We start from the raw sequence: 20,570 nt of genomic DNA, 5'->3' as shown, positions 1-20,570 counted from the left end.
CAATACTTTCCACCCGACCATCAACCTCAAACTCACCCATTCCCCAGATGAAGTACATTTCCTAGACACCACCATTACTATAAAGAACAACCAACTACAGACTTCTGTATACCGCAAACCTACAGACAGAGCCAGCTATTTGAGGGATAACAGCTTCCACCCGACACACACCAAACATGCAACCATCTACAGTCAAGCCATACGATACAACCGGATATGCTCCGACACAGCAGACAGAGACCAGCGGATTAAAGCCTTGAGATCAGACTTTATAAACCGTGGATATAACCACAGAATTGTAGACCAGCAAATTCACAAAGCCACCAGAATACCAAGAAGTGATCTCCTTGAATACAAACAGAAGGAGACAAGCGACAGGGTACCTTTGGTGGTCACTATAACCCACACCTAGGAGCCCTACACAAGATCGCCAGGAAACTACAACCCATCCTCCAGGAAGATACAAGACTGCAACAGGTCTTCCCTGAAGCACCCTTATTATCATACAGACAACCCCATAATCTCAAGAATATTATGGTGAGGAGTAAAGTATTCAGCAGTACAACTGAATGCGGGACAAAACCATGCCAGGACCCAAGATGCAAAACCTGCGCAATGCTCTACACAGCGGACACAATACAAATACCACACAGGAATCGGGAATACAAAATCAGAGGAAGGTTCACCTGTTCCTCCAGCAATGTTGTGTACCTCATCATGTGCATGAAATGCCCAGGGGGCTGCTACTACATAGGTGAGACGGGGCAGGGGCTAAACAAGAGAATGAACCTGCATCGCCACAGCATCACACGCGGAACAAGAGACAGTCCTGTTGGCGAACATTTCTCTGACTCTGGCCATAAGATGAACGATCTGAGGGTTGCCATACTCAAAGGTAATCTTAAAACACCGAAAGAGAGACGGTTGCATGAATACAAATTTATGCAACTGTTCGGGACACTTAGCAGTGGCTTAAACAGAGAACGAAATTTTATGAGTCATTATTGACACAAGTGAACTCTCTTCCCATGAGCGCTAAAGGCCATGTCTGTGCATACTGTGCTATATGTATGCACACACAGCTGTCTCTCACACATACTAATACTATTTGTTTTTCCATCCCTATACACCAATAGGGACCACAAGGTATCCACACACACTTTTAGTTGTGCTACAAACTCTCACATTTCCACACCCACCCACACCTTTTATATCCACTCCCACTCCACACACACCTTTTGTAAAGCACTGTATATACTGTAGGCTCTCCATTCATTTTTATTCACACTGATACACATACACACTCTTTCTTCACTTGCTTTCAGAAACCTTTTGACACCTCTAGCCATAAAACACATCCACACCGGAGGAAGGACCAGCATAGATAACATTCCAAGAGACACTGTTTTTAAGTATACCCTTGCTTCATTCATTGTAACATCGCCGGAAGAAGAGATCAGTGTATCTCGAATGCTCGCACAAATAAAAGCATTTCGTTAGCCACAGAACGGTATCATCTATTTATTTTTTGATTATTGAAGCTCGGCTAACACGGTACTGATACCTCTACATGTATGTATATATATATATATATAAATCTACATATGCTGTTTTTAATATTACAACACTTTGTGAAGTGAAACTTCTTTGCTGGCACCTACAGGGTTTTGATGGGGCAATTTTCATTCGTTGTCACAAAAACGCGTGACGGAAGTGATGTCATGACACAGAAATGGCTGCGGGCCTCGGCGCATGCACAGAAGGTTCCTCGGACCTTGGCGCATGTGCAGAAGGGTCATCGAGCCTTGGCGCATCACACATGCACAGATGCATCCAGCGCGCATGGGCAGACGATCCTCGGGCCTCCGGCGCATCACGCATGCGCAGAAGCCTCCGGCGCAGCACCAACACTGGGGAGACGGAGACCATACACACAGACACACACACAGAGACACACACATACAAGGAATTCATAGTTAGTATACATATAGAAGGGCAAATAGCTAAAATTGGAGGGGGGGGGGGGTGCCGAGCACACACGTTTTAAGTCAATCTTCTTTGCATTTTGCAACTGAAATTGTGTTTTGATTTTTAATTAAACATTATACATTGTTTTTAAAATTTTAATTTATATTTTAAGATTGAAATATAAAAATAAACCAGCAATACTGCTCTATCTTTAGAACATAAGGAAAGTTGTCAAAGAAAAACTGGATTAAAAAATACAAAAATGATATAGATTGTAAATTGAATGAAACTATAACAAATAATAAAATCAAAGAAAAGGAACTTGAGACAAGCTGACATTCAGTAATGAAAATAAAATAAAATAAAATGAAATATTTTTTTTAACCTATATAATGAGGTCTAAAAGGATGTGTGAGCGGCCATGTGGCCGCGTGACAACATATGATGTGCAGGTTGCAGCATGTAAACAAACGGTTACAAGTCTGTATCGCACAGCAGGGCTTCCACGGGCGGAAGCGAAACGCGTAATAGACGAGCAAGGTACGGACCAAATGGCCTGCACCAGTTGAACCAGACATTGAAATTACATGCAGAGATTATTGTGTTAATTACTGTATTTGAATTTCTTAAAATAAGAAAAAAAACTTTATTTTTACGTATTTATTCATTTTATTCTTTTTGCTTACAATAATACCGACTATATAACAGTCAACCTATGGGCACTCCTCAACCTTGGGGACTCATTTATTTTTTAAATGAAATTAATTTTTCTATAATAAAATTTACTATATACGAGCCACCTATGGGGCCCCCCTAACCTTGGGGGCCCCTAGATACATGCCTATTGCGGCTATTGGGTAATTCGACAGTAGCTCCTATTAGAAAGCTGGAGTGCGGCTGCTGATTGCCATTGCACCTCTGCCTTGCTCCTAGCACTGCTCCTAGCACTGCTGAATAGCATTACCAAATGTCTGTAACAAGCCGTTTTTTTCCAAGGGACTTTCCTAATCATAACTGTAATATGTTTGAATCCCTCCAGACCCGGACGTTGGTTTCCTTGGGTCAATTTGTTCAGGCGGCTTCCGAGAGCCATAGAAACAAATGATTCCTCCAGAGCCGAGCTCGGAATCTCTCCTCTCCTCATTAGTTAGAGGTTACTTCATTTAAATCTCCCAGCTCTTTCTGTTCTGCAGAGGGCCAGCTCTGAGCAGGGATTAACTGCCTCTCATTAAATGTAAATTTGCCCTTTTAATCACAAAGAGTCTTCCTTGGCCCACTGGAGGAAGTTCTCACGACTCGGCACTTCCTATTATCTATTTATTTGTGAATGCCATATACCCTGTTTTCCCTTCCCTGCCAGGGGTGCCTCAAATGCATTGCTCCCCTCTGGTAGTGGCGGAGACCCCCTCTACTATCAGTCACACTAGCCTGTAACACACTGCAGTCCAATGCTTTAGAAAAGGTGATTATTTAGGGAATAAAGAAAGTGCTACTTCATTTCTATGCATTTTTTTCCTCCTACTTAATCATTCAGCTGGTTGAAAGATTTCCACTCAACATTTCTACCTCTCTTCAAACACACTTCTTAAATGGAAGTCCCACTTTATATATTCATCATTCCTAGACTAAAATGTAAATGTTGTGTTCCTTAGTTTTCCTTATCAGTGGAGACTCTCAATTATGTATGAAGCTTGTGTTCCCGACCCTGAAAAAAAAAAAGTAATTAAAATCATATATCGTGCCCCTCACTTTGAGAGGACCAAACCCAAGCGGAACTAAGGGCTTCTCTACTGTGGGAAGGGAATGTCCCACTCAACACACGGTGACACCACACAAAAGGTAGTGGTAGTATTAAAATGTGTGTGTGTATATTTATTTTTATTCTGCTTTGTTTACAAAGTGCATCAGTCAACAAGGTGTGACCCACTACACATATCACAATTGTTCCATTTAGTATGAGTAAGGATTTAGGGTCATATTAATCACTGCTTAATAATGGGCTGTAAGGTGTCTAATGAAGGGGTAGCCAACTCCAGTCCTCAAGAGCTACCAGCGGGTCAGGTTATCAGGATATCCTTGCTTCAGCACCAGTGGGTCAATCAGTGGCTCAATTGAAGACTGAGCCACTGATTGAGCCACTGATTGAGCCACCTGCGCTGAAGCTCGGATATCCTGAAAACCTGACCTATTGGTAGCTCTTGAGGACTGGAGTTGGCTGTACCTGGTCTAATGACTTAGACTTGCTTAGTAGATATGGCCCTTAATCTTTAAATACTCAACATAGGGTTGCTTTCTGGCTCAAATTGAAAGGACACATTATGCACTGATTTTAAACTGAGATAGGGGATTTAAAGACCTTTACCTTTGAGCACTCTATCACTGGCAAAGAGGCCAGCAATGCATTGTGGTAGCTCCATGCCACCCTCAACCTTGTAAAATCTCCCATCTTAAAGTAAAAATCAGCACTCGTTCAACCCTTTCACTGCCGCTTTGGCAGTTGAAAGGTTAAGTGTCCATTGTGGTCTGAGGTCGGGTACTAACTCTAGATACAGTACGTGGCCCTATAGATAGCTACCATAATTATGAAAGTAAAATATAGATTCTCCACCTCTCCTTATTCCAACTACCTACTGTACTGGAGATGTGTAGCAAGTTCAGATGTCTTACAATAAAGCTAACTACTTGGCCACTACTCTGAAAACTAGATTATAAAAACTGCAGCTAGAGGACTAAACAGTGTGTGTGCCACCTTAGTGCAGTAACGCAATCCAGCAGTGCGGGGGTAAAACATCAAAAGTTCTTCTCCCGTGTGTGACGCCTTTGAAAATAGATTGTGTGTGTGTTTCTCACTTTTATTTCATGGAAATCACCTTCCAGCCCTCACTGTTTTCCTGTTGACAAGATGCAAATTGCTTGTCAGTGTCAGCTGATTCAGAACGTCAGGTGCATGCAGAGATGCCACTCCTGAGTCTGTTTTGCTAAAGATGCTCTCTGGCAGCTCTGGAAAAGCAATTCAATAAGTAAACATCTCCACAAGTGAAAAGCATGAAGCCCATGATTCAATGTAAGTGACCAAATAAGCAACACTATGTGACCAAATAAATCACTGTAACATGATGCCAGGGCAACATAATACCGATAAATTGTGCTCTCTGCAAGAAAGGCTGCAAAAAATATGCAGAATCAGACAGCAGTCCAGAAAAATGTAATCAGAACATCAAAGTTCTTGGCCGTTTTGTTGGGGCATGAGTGTGTCAAGGGTGTTCCAGAACTGGCAACAATGCTAAGCAATATGTTCACTGCTAGCGTAGCAGTTATTGGGATCATAATACTGTATACGCAGAACACCATGAGAGGGGCTTCTACAGACGGCCAAGTTCAAAGGTGTCATGAGATTGTAATCCAGTAATGGTTCTCTTAAGTATCCATTTCCATAGAAATTCTGCACCAAAGGGAACTAGAATGCAATTCGTTTCAAGTGGAAAACAACATCTACAGATCTCATGATGACGTGGAATTAGGTTGGCAAAACTGCAGAAACCAGCGCAAATTCCTAATGCATGGCCCTGGGGAAATAATTTGGTTTGGCTCAATTTCACTATTTCTGACCAAGAGCAGGTGTGGTAAATACAATATTCAATGCTGGTGCAGAAGTAGGCTTCATTGTCCGCGCTGCTGGAATATGTAGTGCTACTCTGCGCCAGCACTGCCATTAAACACATGGAAACTGTGACATTTTGCATTATGTTGAGTGCTGTGTATACAAATGACAGCACTCATGTGGACTTGCATTTGAAATTTAAAAAAGCAAAGCTTATTCTTGATCATCGTTTCGGTGCAAACCGTGGACCTTTCTTGACAACTGCTGTTGTGTTTCTTGAGAAAGGTCCGCAGTTTGGACTGAAACGGCGATCAAAATAAGCTTTGCTTTTTTAAATTTCAAATGCAACTTGACGCGCTGTCTTTTTTGTATACGCAGCACTCAACATCGCCAGCTGTGAATTGTCCTAGTCTCTGAGAGCACCCTATGCAGTATCCCCAGGGAGAGTGCTTAGATTGGAAGCTCTTCGGAGCAGGGACTTCTTTTCCTAAATGTCTGAAGCACTTATTCCCATTATGTGTTATTTGTATTATTTGTTATTTATATGATTGTCACGTGTATTACGGCTGTGAAGCGCTATGTACATTAATGGCGCTATATAAATAAAGACATAAATACACAGGATCTAGTTATATTCTGCATTATAACAGGATATGTTGTGTTATCTGTGGGAACCAATGTCACATCCTACATCAGTTATTAATAAGGTGTGTAGTAATTTGTGAAATACTATTAAACAGACCGCAGACACCTTTCCTCCGGTTTTTGCACTCCTTTCCTCTGAAGGGTTCACACTTTCTTTTATTGCTTCAATTGGTAGGCTATCCCTACGGTATGTCTTGCACAGACAATATGCCCACCTCTTGTCCTGGGTAACCCTCTGACAGAATAGTGTTTGCATAATTATTAAGATGACATCATCACAATATCTTGGGCTAAAAAGTAAGAAGAACAGATAGAGAGATAAAGAGTTCCTTCATTTTCAAAGAAATCAAAACGTTTCACTTTCTGCATGATTGCATTTGTTTAAGGAAGCCAATTAAATCAGTATGTTGTTTACAAAATGGTTTTCATTGTGAGCTAAGTGACCGTGAACAGGAATACAGATGCTGTGTTTGAAAATAAGGTTAACCTGCTTCATAATGGTAAGATTACAATGATCCCATGCTCACATGCGATGAAACTGGCCACTAACCCAGGGGTTCTCAACTCCAGTCCTCAAGACCCCCCACCAGGTCAGGTTATCAAGATATCCCTGCTGCGGACTAAGCCTCTGATTGAGCCACCTGTGCTGAAGCTGGGATGTCCTTAAAACCTGACCTGTTGGGGGGTCTTGAGGGCTGGAGTTGAGCACCTGTGCTCAAACCCATTCTGTGCCAAAGGGTTCAGTAACACACTGCAATTATTGTACAAGTACTGTACAAGTGTACTTGCAAAATAATTCCCGCTATAAAAGCATGTGAATTAGCAAGGCGCTGATGGAAAACTGCAATGCTGAGTTATAAAGCGGGTTTCTAGAAAAGTACAATTAAAAAGCTGTTTTCACATTAGGGTTACCCACCACTGATCGTTATATTACAGGTGGTTATTGCGATAAAGTATATAATCAGGTTAAGGATGTCAACGTATTTTATTTGTTATATATATCCACGTAATCAGTGGGATAATGTAAAGTCCTTGTTTTGTTTTACCGATTGCTAGTCTATCCACCCCTCTGCCCTAACAAAGTAAGACTTTGACACAAACCAGCCTGTATTATCATTACACTGTTATATAGGAACTACAGCACTTGCCAGAAATGTTACTTGTACTGTCTAAGTGAGACTTGGTCTTTAAGGTCTATTGCCTTGAGGTGTGCTAAAGGTTAGCACTGTTTAACTTATTTGGGTCTACGACTAGAAGCCACAGATTCCTGCGATTTCTAACTCCTGATGGAGGATATAAAAAAACCACACAGGAAAAAGCAAGGCATGCAGCAATACTTAATAACACAAAAGATAATGGGGCTTAGCAATGAGAGACCTACAGTAGCACTAGCTCCTCGGGAGACTGAAAAGCAAATAGCCTGAATAAAAGCAAACCTGTCTCAATTGTGCTGTTATCTTCAGCTTCTGCCTTTCTCTGCTTTCTGGAGGGCTTTATTTACCCGTTCTTTTTCACTGACTTAATTGTTGACACCGCTAGTGGGTTAAAAAGGCACCATTGCACTTTCAAACAGGGGTGAGAGCAATTAGGGGTTATGCCTTCAACTGCAATAGTGTCTAATAGGGGGCTATATAGTGGCATGGAAACTCCCAATGAAGTCAAATGGAGTTTTCACGTAATAGTGTCTCAATGCAATATCAAAGTTTAATAAATAACCCCCAATGGCTCTCATCCCTCTCTGGAGGTGGTGCCATTTTTTAACCCTTTGTGGTTGCTGTGATGGTGGGCGGCAATGTATTGCAGAGCCATTGGCAGCAAATGGAAACATTTGAGGATTATAGGCATTTTAGAAATGTTTCCATGTATTCATGTACAGCAGGGATTCTAAAGGTAATACTGGTTTCCTCTGCTGCACTGATAATGTAATCAAAGTATTATTTAAAGAGTCACCCTCCCCTCTGTACTTGTGTTCCAACCTATAATCAGGGTAGGGTAGGGAAAAGATAAGGACAGTGACCTCAGTTGTAATTAATTGTGGGCACTTTCTCTAGTGTTTTTGTTATATGGAAAAAAAAATTGTTTTGCTTTTGCCAAAACTCAAATTTGTTTGGTTTTCAATTTTTTTTTACCAAATTACAGAAATAAGTTAAAATAAGCAGGTACATGCTAAAATAGCATAATAAAGCATAAAATATCCTTAAAACCAGTGCAACATCATAAATACAATTAGGAATTTCAAATAATACAACAAAAACGTAACTGAAACAATATGACGAGAAGCAACAGGAGATGGGCACTTGGTCTGGTCTTGTGTTCTGTTTTTGGTTCTAAAACATTTTGGGGTTTTGGTTTAAAAAAATCTTAAGCATTTTTGTATCTGGTTTTTGAATGTAAGGTTCTGGTGGTTCCTAATTTCATCTCCAGTTGTAATGCTCAAAGTTGCAAAGTCGTTTTTAGAAATCACAAGACGTTCTGAAAAATGGTGTTTATATATTTCAGTTTATCAAAATCAGAAAACTAGGAGAGGACTTCACAAGTGATTTAGACATTATAGTCTAACTTGTTGTCTTTTAGGTATGTACTTATGGGGACTCTAAAACTTGTTATAGGGTTGTTAAAAAGATGACTTGAATCATGCATGTCGCAATACACATGTGTAAAGTTATGTATGCTTGATTGACATTTTCTGATACAAGAAATGTCAGGAATGGTTATTCTAGACAATAACTAGAGAAAAGCCTATTCCCGTACATGTGTTAATATCGTAAACCACATGCTACAGGTTTCCCTTTAGTTATAATGCCAGATCTGAGTCGGCATCAACCCAGTTTACTAAATGGTATGAAACATACTAGATGTAATCCTCATGCAAGAGGTGGAATATTAAAACTTGATGCCAAACTATGCTTCACTTATACAATGTTATACAATGCTGTGGTGGAACCAAGCAGAACGCCAAACCTCCTCCCCTCTTACTTGATCACACATTCTGACATCAAACAATTGTTGAAGGTCATTTCCGGATTCCAATAAAGTTCCATTTTGCAGGTCTACAAGCTTTAAACATCTGTGCAGATGCAATTTTGCAACACTGTGTTCTACTGATTGCTATTGTACTTCTTTGGAGTCTATGTTATAGCCTTCTGTACGTGTCACTTGCCTATCCCTAAATGGCTTACCTGTTGCTAAATCTCTTTTAAAGAAAAGCATGTATTGCCTGCTCTGCCCTGCCTTGATCTAAGAGATCCAAGCGGGTTTCTTGGCTTCTTTCACCATTGCTAAAGAGTGGGGATTTAACTAAATGGCCTTCTCTTTGAATACTGTACCTGTTACAATATTCTTATGGTAAATAAAAGGAAGTCAGTTAAAGATGAGTGGGTTAATGGTTAAGGAACTGGAGTTCAAAGTGAATGTACCACCTCCTTATGACCCTGGAAAGTCACTGCCTGCTTTCCCTTTCCTTACAATTAGATTATAGGATCTCTAGGGTATGGGCTCAATGTGCCTGTATTGGTCTGCTACATACATTAACCCTTTAGTGTAAGGGGCAGGGCAGCAAAAGAACAACATGTATTCTTATTATGAATATAATCTGTGCTCTCACCATGCTAAAGAGTTAACCAGAAAACATAGAGTATATTAGCCGCGATTCACTGAGCTCCGATAAAGGGGGTTTGGAGCTTGATGCCTGGTTGACTGCCATTGACTTGAAAGGCAATTAACACAGGATCGAGAGTGGATACCCCTTATCGGGACTTAGTAAATATCCCCTCCAATGTGTTTCACTTTGTATCCAAGAGCTGCTTAGTGCTGTTACCATGCAGCAGTTATTAGTCAATTTACCAATATTTGCACCAATGCTTTACTCTTTTTAAAAGTTATTTCTTATGGTTTATTTAGGAGTGGTGATCCATGGAAAATTAAGACTTCTACATTACAGGCTCTGTAGAGAATTCATGTGATTAAAATAAACTGAACAAAATGTATTTTATCAAAGTCTCATAAGCGTTCCAAGATAAAACCTATTTAAACGCTGTTTGTATTGATAAACGAGTTAAGCTGCGCCAGGCGGAAGTTTATTTTAAACAATATTTCATATGCTGCCATTAATGCAACATTTCCCATGGCCAGTTTCTTTCCCCCCTCACATGAGAAACGAATTCCCCTGATATTTTTAGAAAGATTATTAGGCCACAGAGCGTGATTTATCTCTTTACGTGCAGAATGCAGGCAGATAAAAAAAAAAATGACGTGAGCGACAGCAGCTGGATTGCAGCTTTCGTCCGCCTGACAATTAAAACTGCTAATTTCCAATTCCGACAGATCCGCTTGGCTTGTAAATATTTCTGGCAAAGCGGCTTTTACTGGGGAAAAAATGACATTTCTGCAGGAACAGCATATAAGAAAAATGTTATGGACCTAGCTTTCTGGCTGTTTATTTATGGATGTAAATTTGCATACTTAATGCCCACAACTACTTCTATGGATAATACATTTAATGAAAGCTTTGAGATCCGGTTTAGCTTTTACTTTATTTCTAACGTATTCACGAAAAACAGAGTGGAAAACATTAGAGGTTACATGCTCTGTATACATAATTCCTTGAAAACGTTGGATGGTATCATAAAGGTTATACATTACGACAAGCCTTTTATCTGGTTAGGCAGTCATTGTGTAAGTTGGTTAGGGGGTACCTACACTAAAATTTGTTTTTAATTATAATGACTTAAAAAGGATGGCGTGTACACTGACGTTTTTACCATTCAACTAAAAAGAATTACTTGCACTTGCAAATGAATTTTGAGATAACTGACATCAAAGAGAAAAAGAAAGTCAAAATTCAGAAAAATATCCAATTTCTCTGTAACTACAGCGCTCTTGGAGTCAGTATATTAAAAAAGAAATAAAGTTGTCATCAATAAAGTAATTCAAAGAAAATATGGTGATTAAAAAAAAAACCCAATATAGGATAAGTATCTGTTGTTTAAGTTTAGCATAGGTTGAACTTGATGGACATATGTCTTTTTTTTAACCTTATCTACTATGTAATATATATAACATAACCGTAGCATTCTACTCTATGGTAGCAAAAGGGTTAATTTCACCCTGAATTTTTCTTGGATATGAACACAATGTTGAAATATTTTGACACTGCTTCATGCAGTATGAGAATCTACAGTATAATCTTTCTAAATTGACAACTTTAGCTGCTGTTAAAGTTGCCTGATGGTATATAGTTCTCATGTTAGTTTTACGGAGGAGATATGCTGCATGGATAAAGCAAACCAAAATATATTGGACCAATGTCATGGGGCCATTCAATGAGGAGTGGATTCGGATGCTGTATCAGAGACTTTGTATAAACATGGAAAATCCAGAAACTACATGTTTAGAGCATGCAGAACAAGTAGCTCTTCAATTGAACTACTCAACAATGTTCTCGGCACCGTCAAAACTACATATTAATAACATGCATTTTTTTTGTCAAGGCCTCTTTATTCTGTGGTCTTACTCCTTCTATAATATCAGTGGAGGATCAATAAGTGAGGGTGGTGGGGGAGGGATTGTACAGGAGAATGCCTGCTCCCATGCAAACACCATATACAAACTGCAAAGGGCATATCACCCAAGGGAAACAACGGGCGATTTTTCAGTGTCAGGGAAATCAACAGTTAGATACAGTAATCTACTGGAAGCTTTTGATATTCTGGTTTGCCAATGGGATTAGTATTGCATGCTGTAGTTTAAATAGTAAAAAAAAAAAAAATACAAAGCCATGCAGAAAAACTAGTTGTGGTGCACTAAACCCCTGTCTCTAACTCAGTTGGGTTCTGTTAACTTATGTGCCAAGCCAGGAGTTTTCAACTGCAGTCCTCAAGACATCACCAACTTGATTGGGACACCTGTGCTGAAGCAGGGACTGATGGAGAAACCTGTGCTCAGGGATATGCTGAAAACCTGACCTGTTGGGGGGTCTTGAGGACTAGAGTTGAGAACCCCTGTGCTAAGCATTAATGCACCTCATGGCCTGCTCAAATTAATCTGCCTTACAGTGTGCCAAGTCTTATCATAACGCGGGTTTAAAATGCATAGAACAGATAACTCACCATGGCTCAGATCTAAAAAAGTTAATTAGCGAGAATTCGGGAAATCATTTGTGGGGTGATTCTCAAAGTACCGGGTCCTCATCACTGTCAGGGGTTTAAAGAAAGAGAGACAGGCACATATCGTTTCACTTTAACCATGAGCTCGGCTTTCATTGGAGGAGAGATAAAACTAGACTGATGCAGGAACCAGAAGATGAACATATCCATAGCGATTCACTGACCGAACTGTATACAAGAGCTTCAGCTCTTAAGATTCATATAAGCCCAATTAAATTATTCCCAGTAGAAAGAAGCAGATATTTTCATATTTGCTAAGATAATCTGTATTCAAATATGGCATTCATCTTGATAAAACCGGCAATGCTTCTGTAACCTTGAATTGAGAGCAGTGAGGCCATTTACAGCTCGTTTCTAAACAAACATCATTTTCATGTTTGCAGAACAGGAGCACCTTTCCACAAAGTACCCATTATGAAGAAGAAACCAACAGCAAAAGGCAAACAAATAACACTTTAAAGTGCCTCTAAGGGAGTCCAGATCACTGATTTATTTAAACAGGCCCTGGCAAATGAGCAGATGAAGTTGCTCAGCTGGCTGTCAGGGTTATTTATCAGAGTTTACACAGTTGCATCCCCTGAAAAAGCTCAGTGTCACTTTTATGAGTCTCAAAACTCACTGGGAAGTTTGTCAGTTGCTTGACCATACCCAGAATCCTTTGCTTATATTGTTTGTTAATGTTTTTTTTGTTTTTTTTACAATTTATTAGCCTAATTATCGCTAATGTAGAAATATATAAAAATGTGATCTTATTCTATTTTGTGACCTACAAAAATCACATTCGAATTATTTCTAAATATACCCGAGTGGAAACAGTCGCTGTGCAAAAAGCCAGTGGTCAATGCCAAACACAACATACTGTATGAAAAAATGTTCAATAAACTGCAAGGATTAATGTAGTTTGTGGAACTTTGTATAACTATGAAACAGTCGCACATTTTGTGATCCGATTTATTACTATTTTTATAGTGAACAATGAAAAGAAATGGCCTAAACGATGCAGAATTAAGCAGGGTTGGAAAGTGAAACGATGCTTAAAATGACCTATAGTTTTTCTCAGCAAGTAAGGCACATTTTCATCATCCTTTTGCAGCTTGGCTTGAAGCACCGGGATATTTAAGTGGCCTCTAATGGACAGGGATCGCTCAATGGCACCGACTAGCAAAATTGCTTAAATAAAATGAAGTAGTCCAGGATGATCAATCACGCTTAACCTTTCCTCCTCATGAGGGACTTGCATGGGAGATCAGGGATAAGGTTAATGCCATCTGCTGTTGTTTCCAGTTTCATGTTATTTTTTCCTTTCTAACCGAATCTGAGTATTGTGAGGATTGTTACACACGTGTGTATTCATCTCGCGCCAGCACTTTCACCGCTCATCAGCTGAAAGGAGCAATATGGAGGATGTGTCTCTGCCAACCAACTCCACTGCTCAGGTGGCACCAAAAAAAGCCACAGGCTTTTGTCTATTCTGTGGGATTATGAATGTGCAGTCAATGTATTTGTACACCTTTTACTAGGTAAATGCAAGATATTAGCCAGCTAAACCGAAGGGCGTGTGGGATGGGGAATATAAAAACACAGGTGATTTTCAGTACCAGTTTTCAGTCTGATTGTCCTATTTCCTTTCTCATTTGTAATGGACAGTTTACTTTTTTTAAATATTTTTTTGATCTCTGACCTTTGAAACCCAGCTACTGTACTTCAGACTCAATTTAGACTATGGTGGGTTATTAATTAAACTGTGATAGTGCGGATCGGGCCACTCCTAATTGGGGAAACTCCCATTAACTCCAGATTGGGGAACATGTTTTAACCCTTTCAGTGGGAGAGGTCACAGAGACACTACAGATTCTTCATTTCTCCTTCCTTAAATTCTCTGGATATAGAAGAAAAGGAAAGATGAACAAAATAAGCGCAGAATAGACACTCCCCTCAAACTTTCTTTGTGCTATGTCATTGAAATGGTGACTTTTTTTTTTTATACCCAATCACTGTTCAGTGGGATTTGGGTCATGATAATGACCACGGCTTCGATTGGGCCATACAGCTGTCATAATAATGTTGTTGTTAATGAGCAGGAGAATGTATCCATGAATCCTGACAACCTGGCTGTAATAATTATAGGTTCGGTATCCAAAAAGAAATTGAAATAAATCCTAATTTCTGCTCGAATCGGACCTACTCTCCTTCTATGCCCTCCCTTCACTTGTTGCCATTTTGTTTTCGGCAGAGGAAGGGTGTGAATGTGCAGAGGATTTGGCGGTAGGCTTTTTTTTTTTTTTTATGAAACCAAATTAAAAAAAGAGGAGAGAGAGAGGAGAGAGGAGAGAGGAGAGAGGAGAGAGGAGAGAGGAGAGAGGAGAGAGAGAGAATAGGCTCATCCAGAAATAGAGACAGAAAGAGTAAAGTAATCTCTTCGGTACAATTGACAAATATGAGAATAAATAAATAAATAAAGTCAGAGGCATTTTTTGGTATTAACCTACCAGCCAATTATTGCTGGTTATTACATACCTCTCTAGGATATTAGCACATTTTGCTATCATTTAATAGTGTCTTACTTGTTATCACTTTATCTGCTTCAGTGCGGTCCACTTTATTTTAACATATTCCATCAAACGGATGTTTTAACACATTAATTATGCAATTCACTTAGGACCAGTACTACTGTTATAATCTGTAGAATATCTATGTGAAATTACATTAGTAAGGTCACTTTCCCATACACAGAGAGTGAGTGTTATTGGGCCTTTTTCTGGTGGTAGTGCCTTTGCTCCAGTGTTCTCTCTTCTTTGTCCCTAATCATTTGCCCTAGCGCACCTGTCTGGTTGCTGCCCTCAGGTCACTTAAGGTAGAGCGGGTTCCTCTCATATTGGTTTTGAGAATATATATACTCATACAATATATTCAGTCTAATTTTATTAAAAAGACCATCTGACCTTAATTTCCGCTTTCTGCTACTATACCAGCCAAGAATTCCCACTTGGTTTAACACAGTTACATTACACTGGTGTTGGGTAAAGTGATTGGCATACACATAGCACCATCTACTATCTGCTAGTATACCAGCCAATAATTTCCTGTTGGTTTAACACCGTTACATTATTCTAGTGTTGGGAAAATTAGTTGGCACACAGACCTACATGATTTCTAATCTCTGCTAGTATAGTAGCCAATCAGCGCCAGTTGGTTTAACATTGTTATATTACACTAGTGTTGGGTATACCAGTTGGCATAAAGATAGCGCCATCTGACCTCTCTGTGTACGTTTAAGGAAGTTTGCACCATTTTTCAACCTACGCTTTTTAGTTTTCTCATTATTTAAATGATTATACAGAGTTTTCCCCATCATTTTATAAATATCTAAAACATAGAGAATATACAGTATGCAGTGGAGGATGGATTATTTAATTTGCCATGTGTTGTGTACAGCACAACATGCTCCGAAACTATGAATGATGTAATTACCTTCCTCTAGTGCCCCATTGTAGACAGTCAATTTAAGGAATGACTTACAGTACTTATCATGCAACAGACTTAAAATAGCTGGTGTGTGGAACAGAAACAGATAAGACATCCCTTCTGTCTGTTTGTTTCAATGTATGATACTATGGTTGAGATTTACTAAACAGTGCTAAACCTTAAGACAATTGGTGGGAAAGGATCATAAGGTTTGTCACAGGTTAGTAAATGTGGACCTATGTATCTTCACTTACCTACACATGAATCACTCCGTTCCTCAAAGCCAGCACTGCATACACATTTCCCAATTGGAACAAGCCATTCACCTTCTGCACTGCAATACATTTTCGGAGTGTCTCTCTCTTCTGAGTGTCCCACACACTCCCCTCGTACCTCGACCAAGGAGGAAGAATCAGCTCCTGTTACAGCCTCAGAAAAGGCTGCTAAGTTTCTTACCATTGATGGGCACTTCTTGTAATATACTCTGACCGATACTATAGCAATGCATGCCCCAATGTCTTGGAAGGCTAAGTAAAAGCCACGTCTATTCAGAGGACCAACACCACGGACCTCTGTATTTAGTTTTAGTCTCCGCACACCAAGATCCACACTGGTAAAACTCTCATCTGCGGCAATGGTATCAATCTTCAAAAACTGGCTTTCCCGGGTACTAGTGCCAAGGTCCCGGTCACTTTCCATGTAATAGAGGTTGAAGGTTTCCTTACAGGTACCGAGCACCCCAGGCATGCTGTTGCAATCTCTTAATGTGAACTTTATTTCAGCATACACCCGTCGGGCGCCATCCCTTTGCACCCAGTTTGTCCGCAGCCAGTTGTTCTGGTTCGGGGTCATGACGTTACAGACTTGGTATGTGTGGATAGGGCTAAAAAATTCATCCATTTCATTGATGGAGTCCCACTGCAATTGAAAAATCAAAATGAAGAGATACAACAGAATGTTAGTTAAATGTTACTTTGGCATTTTATTTGACACAAGTGTTCTTTTTTTAAGAGGAACAGGTGTTTATAAATTACCATCTGATAAACATAATTGTTATAAATTATTATAATTATAGCCTCTTTTACTGCAGATCATTATAGTCCACAGTTGTCGTCACACACCGCAACCCAATACTAGCACAAAACTGGCGTCCCTGCTACTAATGGTTGTTCTTTGCTTCCCAAGTTGTAACTTCTTCTTGGCATTGAACCTTAACCCCTTCCTCCTTGCATTGTGTATTAACCTCTTCAGTGTCAGTGAATCATGGCTATAAAAGTGTCACATCATTTTCACAAGACTCCTTTAAGATGATTAGATGATTACTTACTATCAGTGGCATGGATTACTTACAGAATATCAGAATACCTGAGCCAAACACACAGCCTTTGGCAAATGATAAAAGTGCAATCTCAATTATATCTGTACTGTACCACTAAACCTTGTACAAACAAACACTGTAAACCTCAATCATGGGAATGCATAGGTCTTCATGGGTCTTTTATTCAGGTCAAAACAACTGAATGAAAATTAATAAGCACATTTTCTATATTTTATCAAACTGAAACACCATATGTGTAATATTTTTCTTGGAGATTAGCAAACCTGGAGTGAAGATATACGAATCCCGAACTTGATATAAACCAACTTTATCTCTCGGTTCTGCTCTGCATGCTAGGCCCAAACCAAAAACTCCTTTTTGTTTGTCACATGGCTCAGATCTTGCAGCATTTTCTCCTTCCTTTAAGACCGCTGACCCTTACCCTGCAGCAATTGCGAGTCAACGTTGGCAGGAGAAGGGTGACTTGGTCTGTTTGTTAATTGTGTGTTAATTGATGGTATTAGGCAAATAAATACCAACCACCATTTGACCTGTCTCAGTCAATCAGTTCCAGACAGTTCCATTTGTGTTTGGTTACCTGGGACTGAGTATTTCTATTATTTCTATTTGAGTAAATTGGGTGAGCAGAGAAAAATACCACCATCTCACCTGTCTCTACCTCTACCACTAATGTTTACCAGTACCAGCTGAGTATCAACAACACTATTTCATTTTTAGCTATGTTAGTTACTAGGCACAGAGAAACCACCATCTGACCTGTCTCCTACTCTCTCAGAACGTACATACTTAAGTACCAGTCAATCAGTTTCAGTTGGAATAATAGTTAAACCTTTACAGTATCTATTGGCATATATAAGAACATACTTGATTTGATTGAACGTTCTGTACTGTAGTCTCCATCTCCACCTAGTAGACATATTCTGTCTTACTTGGAAAAAGCATGTTTCATGCACTGTGTCTGCTATATAACATAATAGATTTGATTGAATAGTATTTCTAAATACAGCTTAACCCCGTTATAACGCGATCCGTTACAACACGAATCCGCTTATAAAACGATGCAAGTGTGGCTCCCAATTTTTGTATTTATGAATACTTTACAACACAATTATTGGTATCTTAAATACTTTATTGTACAATGCATACAATTGTACATTATTTCTAACGCGATCCGCTTATAGCGCGATGTGATTCTTTGGACCCCAATCACAGCGTTATAAGGGGGTTGAGCTGTACTCTGCTAACTAATCTTCTCCTGTCTTTATTTTATCTCATTCTGTTCTGTGCTGGCCTTGTAAACAGGAACAACAAGGATCGGCACTCTAAGAATATATATTAAAGAATAAAAGATGACACAAAACATACAGTATCAGTGTAGCTGGACTAACCCCCCATGGGGCCCATAAATATTACGATTTATTTGTGCTAGAGAGCAGTGGATGTCTATCTTAAATCTAACAATTTTTTAGATTTTTGTAAAATAATTCTCCATACGGATTCTGCAATAAAAGTGTTGAGTCCAGCTACACTGGTAATGTAGATTTTTGCTTTATCTTTTATTCGTTAACATATATTCTTTGAGTGACAATCCAGACTCTTGTTGTTCCTGTACTGCAGTGTTTTTCAACCAGGGTACCCTGTAATTTTCAGGTCATTTTAAAATTGTACCAAATACAGAAGAATTTACAATGCATCTAATTACAGAGTTGCTATTAGAGAGGGTTGGGGGTTACTTACAATGCATTTGATCTCAGATGTGCTATTAGAGAGGGTTAGGGGTTCCTCAGAATTTCACATAGGGTTCCTTAACCAATTTTTTGGGGGAAACCACTGCTGTACTGTCTGAAAGCCTACTGGTGGAAGTGGTGACTCTGAGCACCAATTCATAAGAAATAGGAGCGCTTGAATAAAATACTATTGGTGAGTGCAAGTTCTTTTCGTTTTTCTGGCCTTGGTTACAGACAAACGCCATTGTTATTTATTATCATTATTTGTGCTAACTAGTTTACAAATGGCATATATACTGTACTTACATAGCATTAGCAAACAAACAAAATACTCCAGATTACATGACATTAGGATTTTGTTTTCACCAGATTCACATTTTTTCTCATCATACAAAATCAATACATGATTTTTTATTTTTTTTAGCTTCAAGACCAAAACATGAGGTCAAGTGCACGTCTCTCGTTTCTATAACACATGTGATGTCAGCAAAGGCTCCCAGTGGAGTAAACCACTTTCTGGTTCTGTGCAATGAAAATGATAAACAACGGTGTATTTATAGCCAAAGCATTTCCATACACCATTTTATTAGAACTAGAGGAGCTTTTGTTATTCTATAATTCTGCATTCTGAACCCCGGAAAATGCATAATTTCTTGCGGCGATATATTAAAACTGAGCCCTTCGTTGTTAAGTAGAAAATGTAAACATTTCACAATTAACAATTTAATTCAGGATAGTGACATACTAGGGCCATTTATTTAGAGTTATTGCTTTCTTATTATCGGACGATTTATAAAAAAATGTTTTTATTTGACCAGAGCTGCCATTTAATGGACTTCAACATAGAAACTGCATCAGAACAAAAACAATGTCCTTGGGGCCCCCATATAGACACATAGTAACATGTTTTTTTTTTTCCCAGGCTGTGCTTTATACTGCTTTACAATACTTGTGTTTTTGCACGCATGAGTGGAACTCATTATTCAATCATTTTGAATGTGATTAAAGCCTCGGTTTCGGGGAGAAACTTTTTTCCAGTTTGTATTGTTACCGTTCCGCATTTTAAAATGAATTTTTAACCAGAATTTGAATAAAAGTAATTTCTGCCGGCATCTGCATTCCAGTCTCCCGAAAAGAAATGACATGTGCTCTGAAATATGGAGAGGGAAATCCATTACAATAATATTTTCCATTATGGAAATGAATGGCTAATAAAATGCTGTTCTATTGACATTCAAAGCCAACTCGCTTCCGCGTACGCTAACAGAGAAGGTGTTGTGGCCCTGTCTTGATTTTGAAAGCATAATAGCAAGGGTATGACACATACTCTAAATTAAGCCTCCAAGGACACGTTTGACCTGCAGCCAGTTTAAATTTCTATATGTGCATATTTTGCCTGCACATATTTTTTTTTACAGACTTGACTAGAAATCCCAGAATGCTTAGTGGTAACAAACAAGCCTGCTCCCAAATGTCCGTCCTGGCCTGGAGGGATGTTAGACACTCACCAACCAAACCACAAATTAAAAACTAGATCAGTGGTACACAACTCCAGTCCCCAAGACCCCCTCATCACGTCAGGTTTTAAGGATGTCCCAGCTTCAGCACAGGTGGCTCAATCATTGGCGCAGTTGAAGACTAAGCCAACTGTGCTGAAGCTG

At 39.3% G+C, this 20,570-nt stretch overlaps 1 protein-coding gene across 3 annotated transcripts in view; it reads right to left on the bottom strand.

Annotated features, from left to right (window-relative positions):
- The window catches only part of EPHA8 (EPH receptor A8), a 206,801-nt gene that overhangs the window by 101,313 nt on the left and 84,918 nt on the right, over positions 1–20,570 (bottom strand). For 2 of the 3 annotated variants that reach the window (XM_075605784.1, XM_075605785.1), the window contains exon 3: positions 16,098–16,761. In XM_075605784.1, coding sequence (XP_075461899.1) covers positions 16,098–16,761 — 664 coding nt within the window. The remainder of the gene's footprint in view (positions 1–16,097; positions 16,762–20,570) is intronic. The other variant, XM_075605786.1, reaches the window with a different exon arrangement.

Source organism: Ascaphus truei, chromosome 6, assembly GCF_040206685.1.
Source record: "Ascaphus truei isolate aAscTru1 chromosome 6, aAscTru1.hap1, whole genome shotgun sequence".
Lineage (NCBI taxonomy): Eukaryota > Metazoa > Chordata > Amphibia > Anura > Ascaphidae > Ascaphus > Ascaphus truei.
The sequence above is the reverse complement of the archived record's forward strand: the minus strand, read 5'-3'. Positions and strand labels throughout refer to the sequence as shown.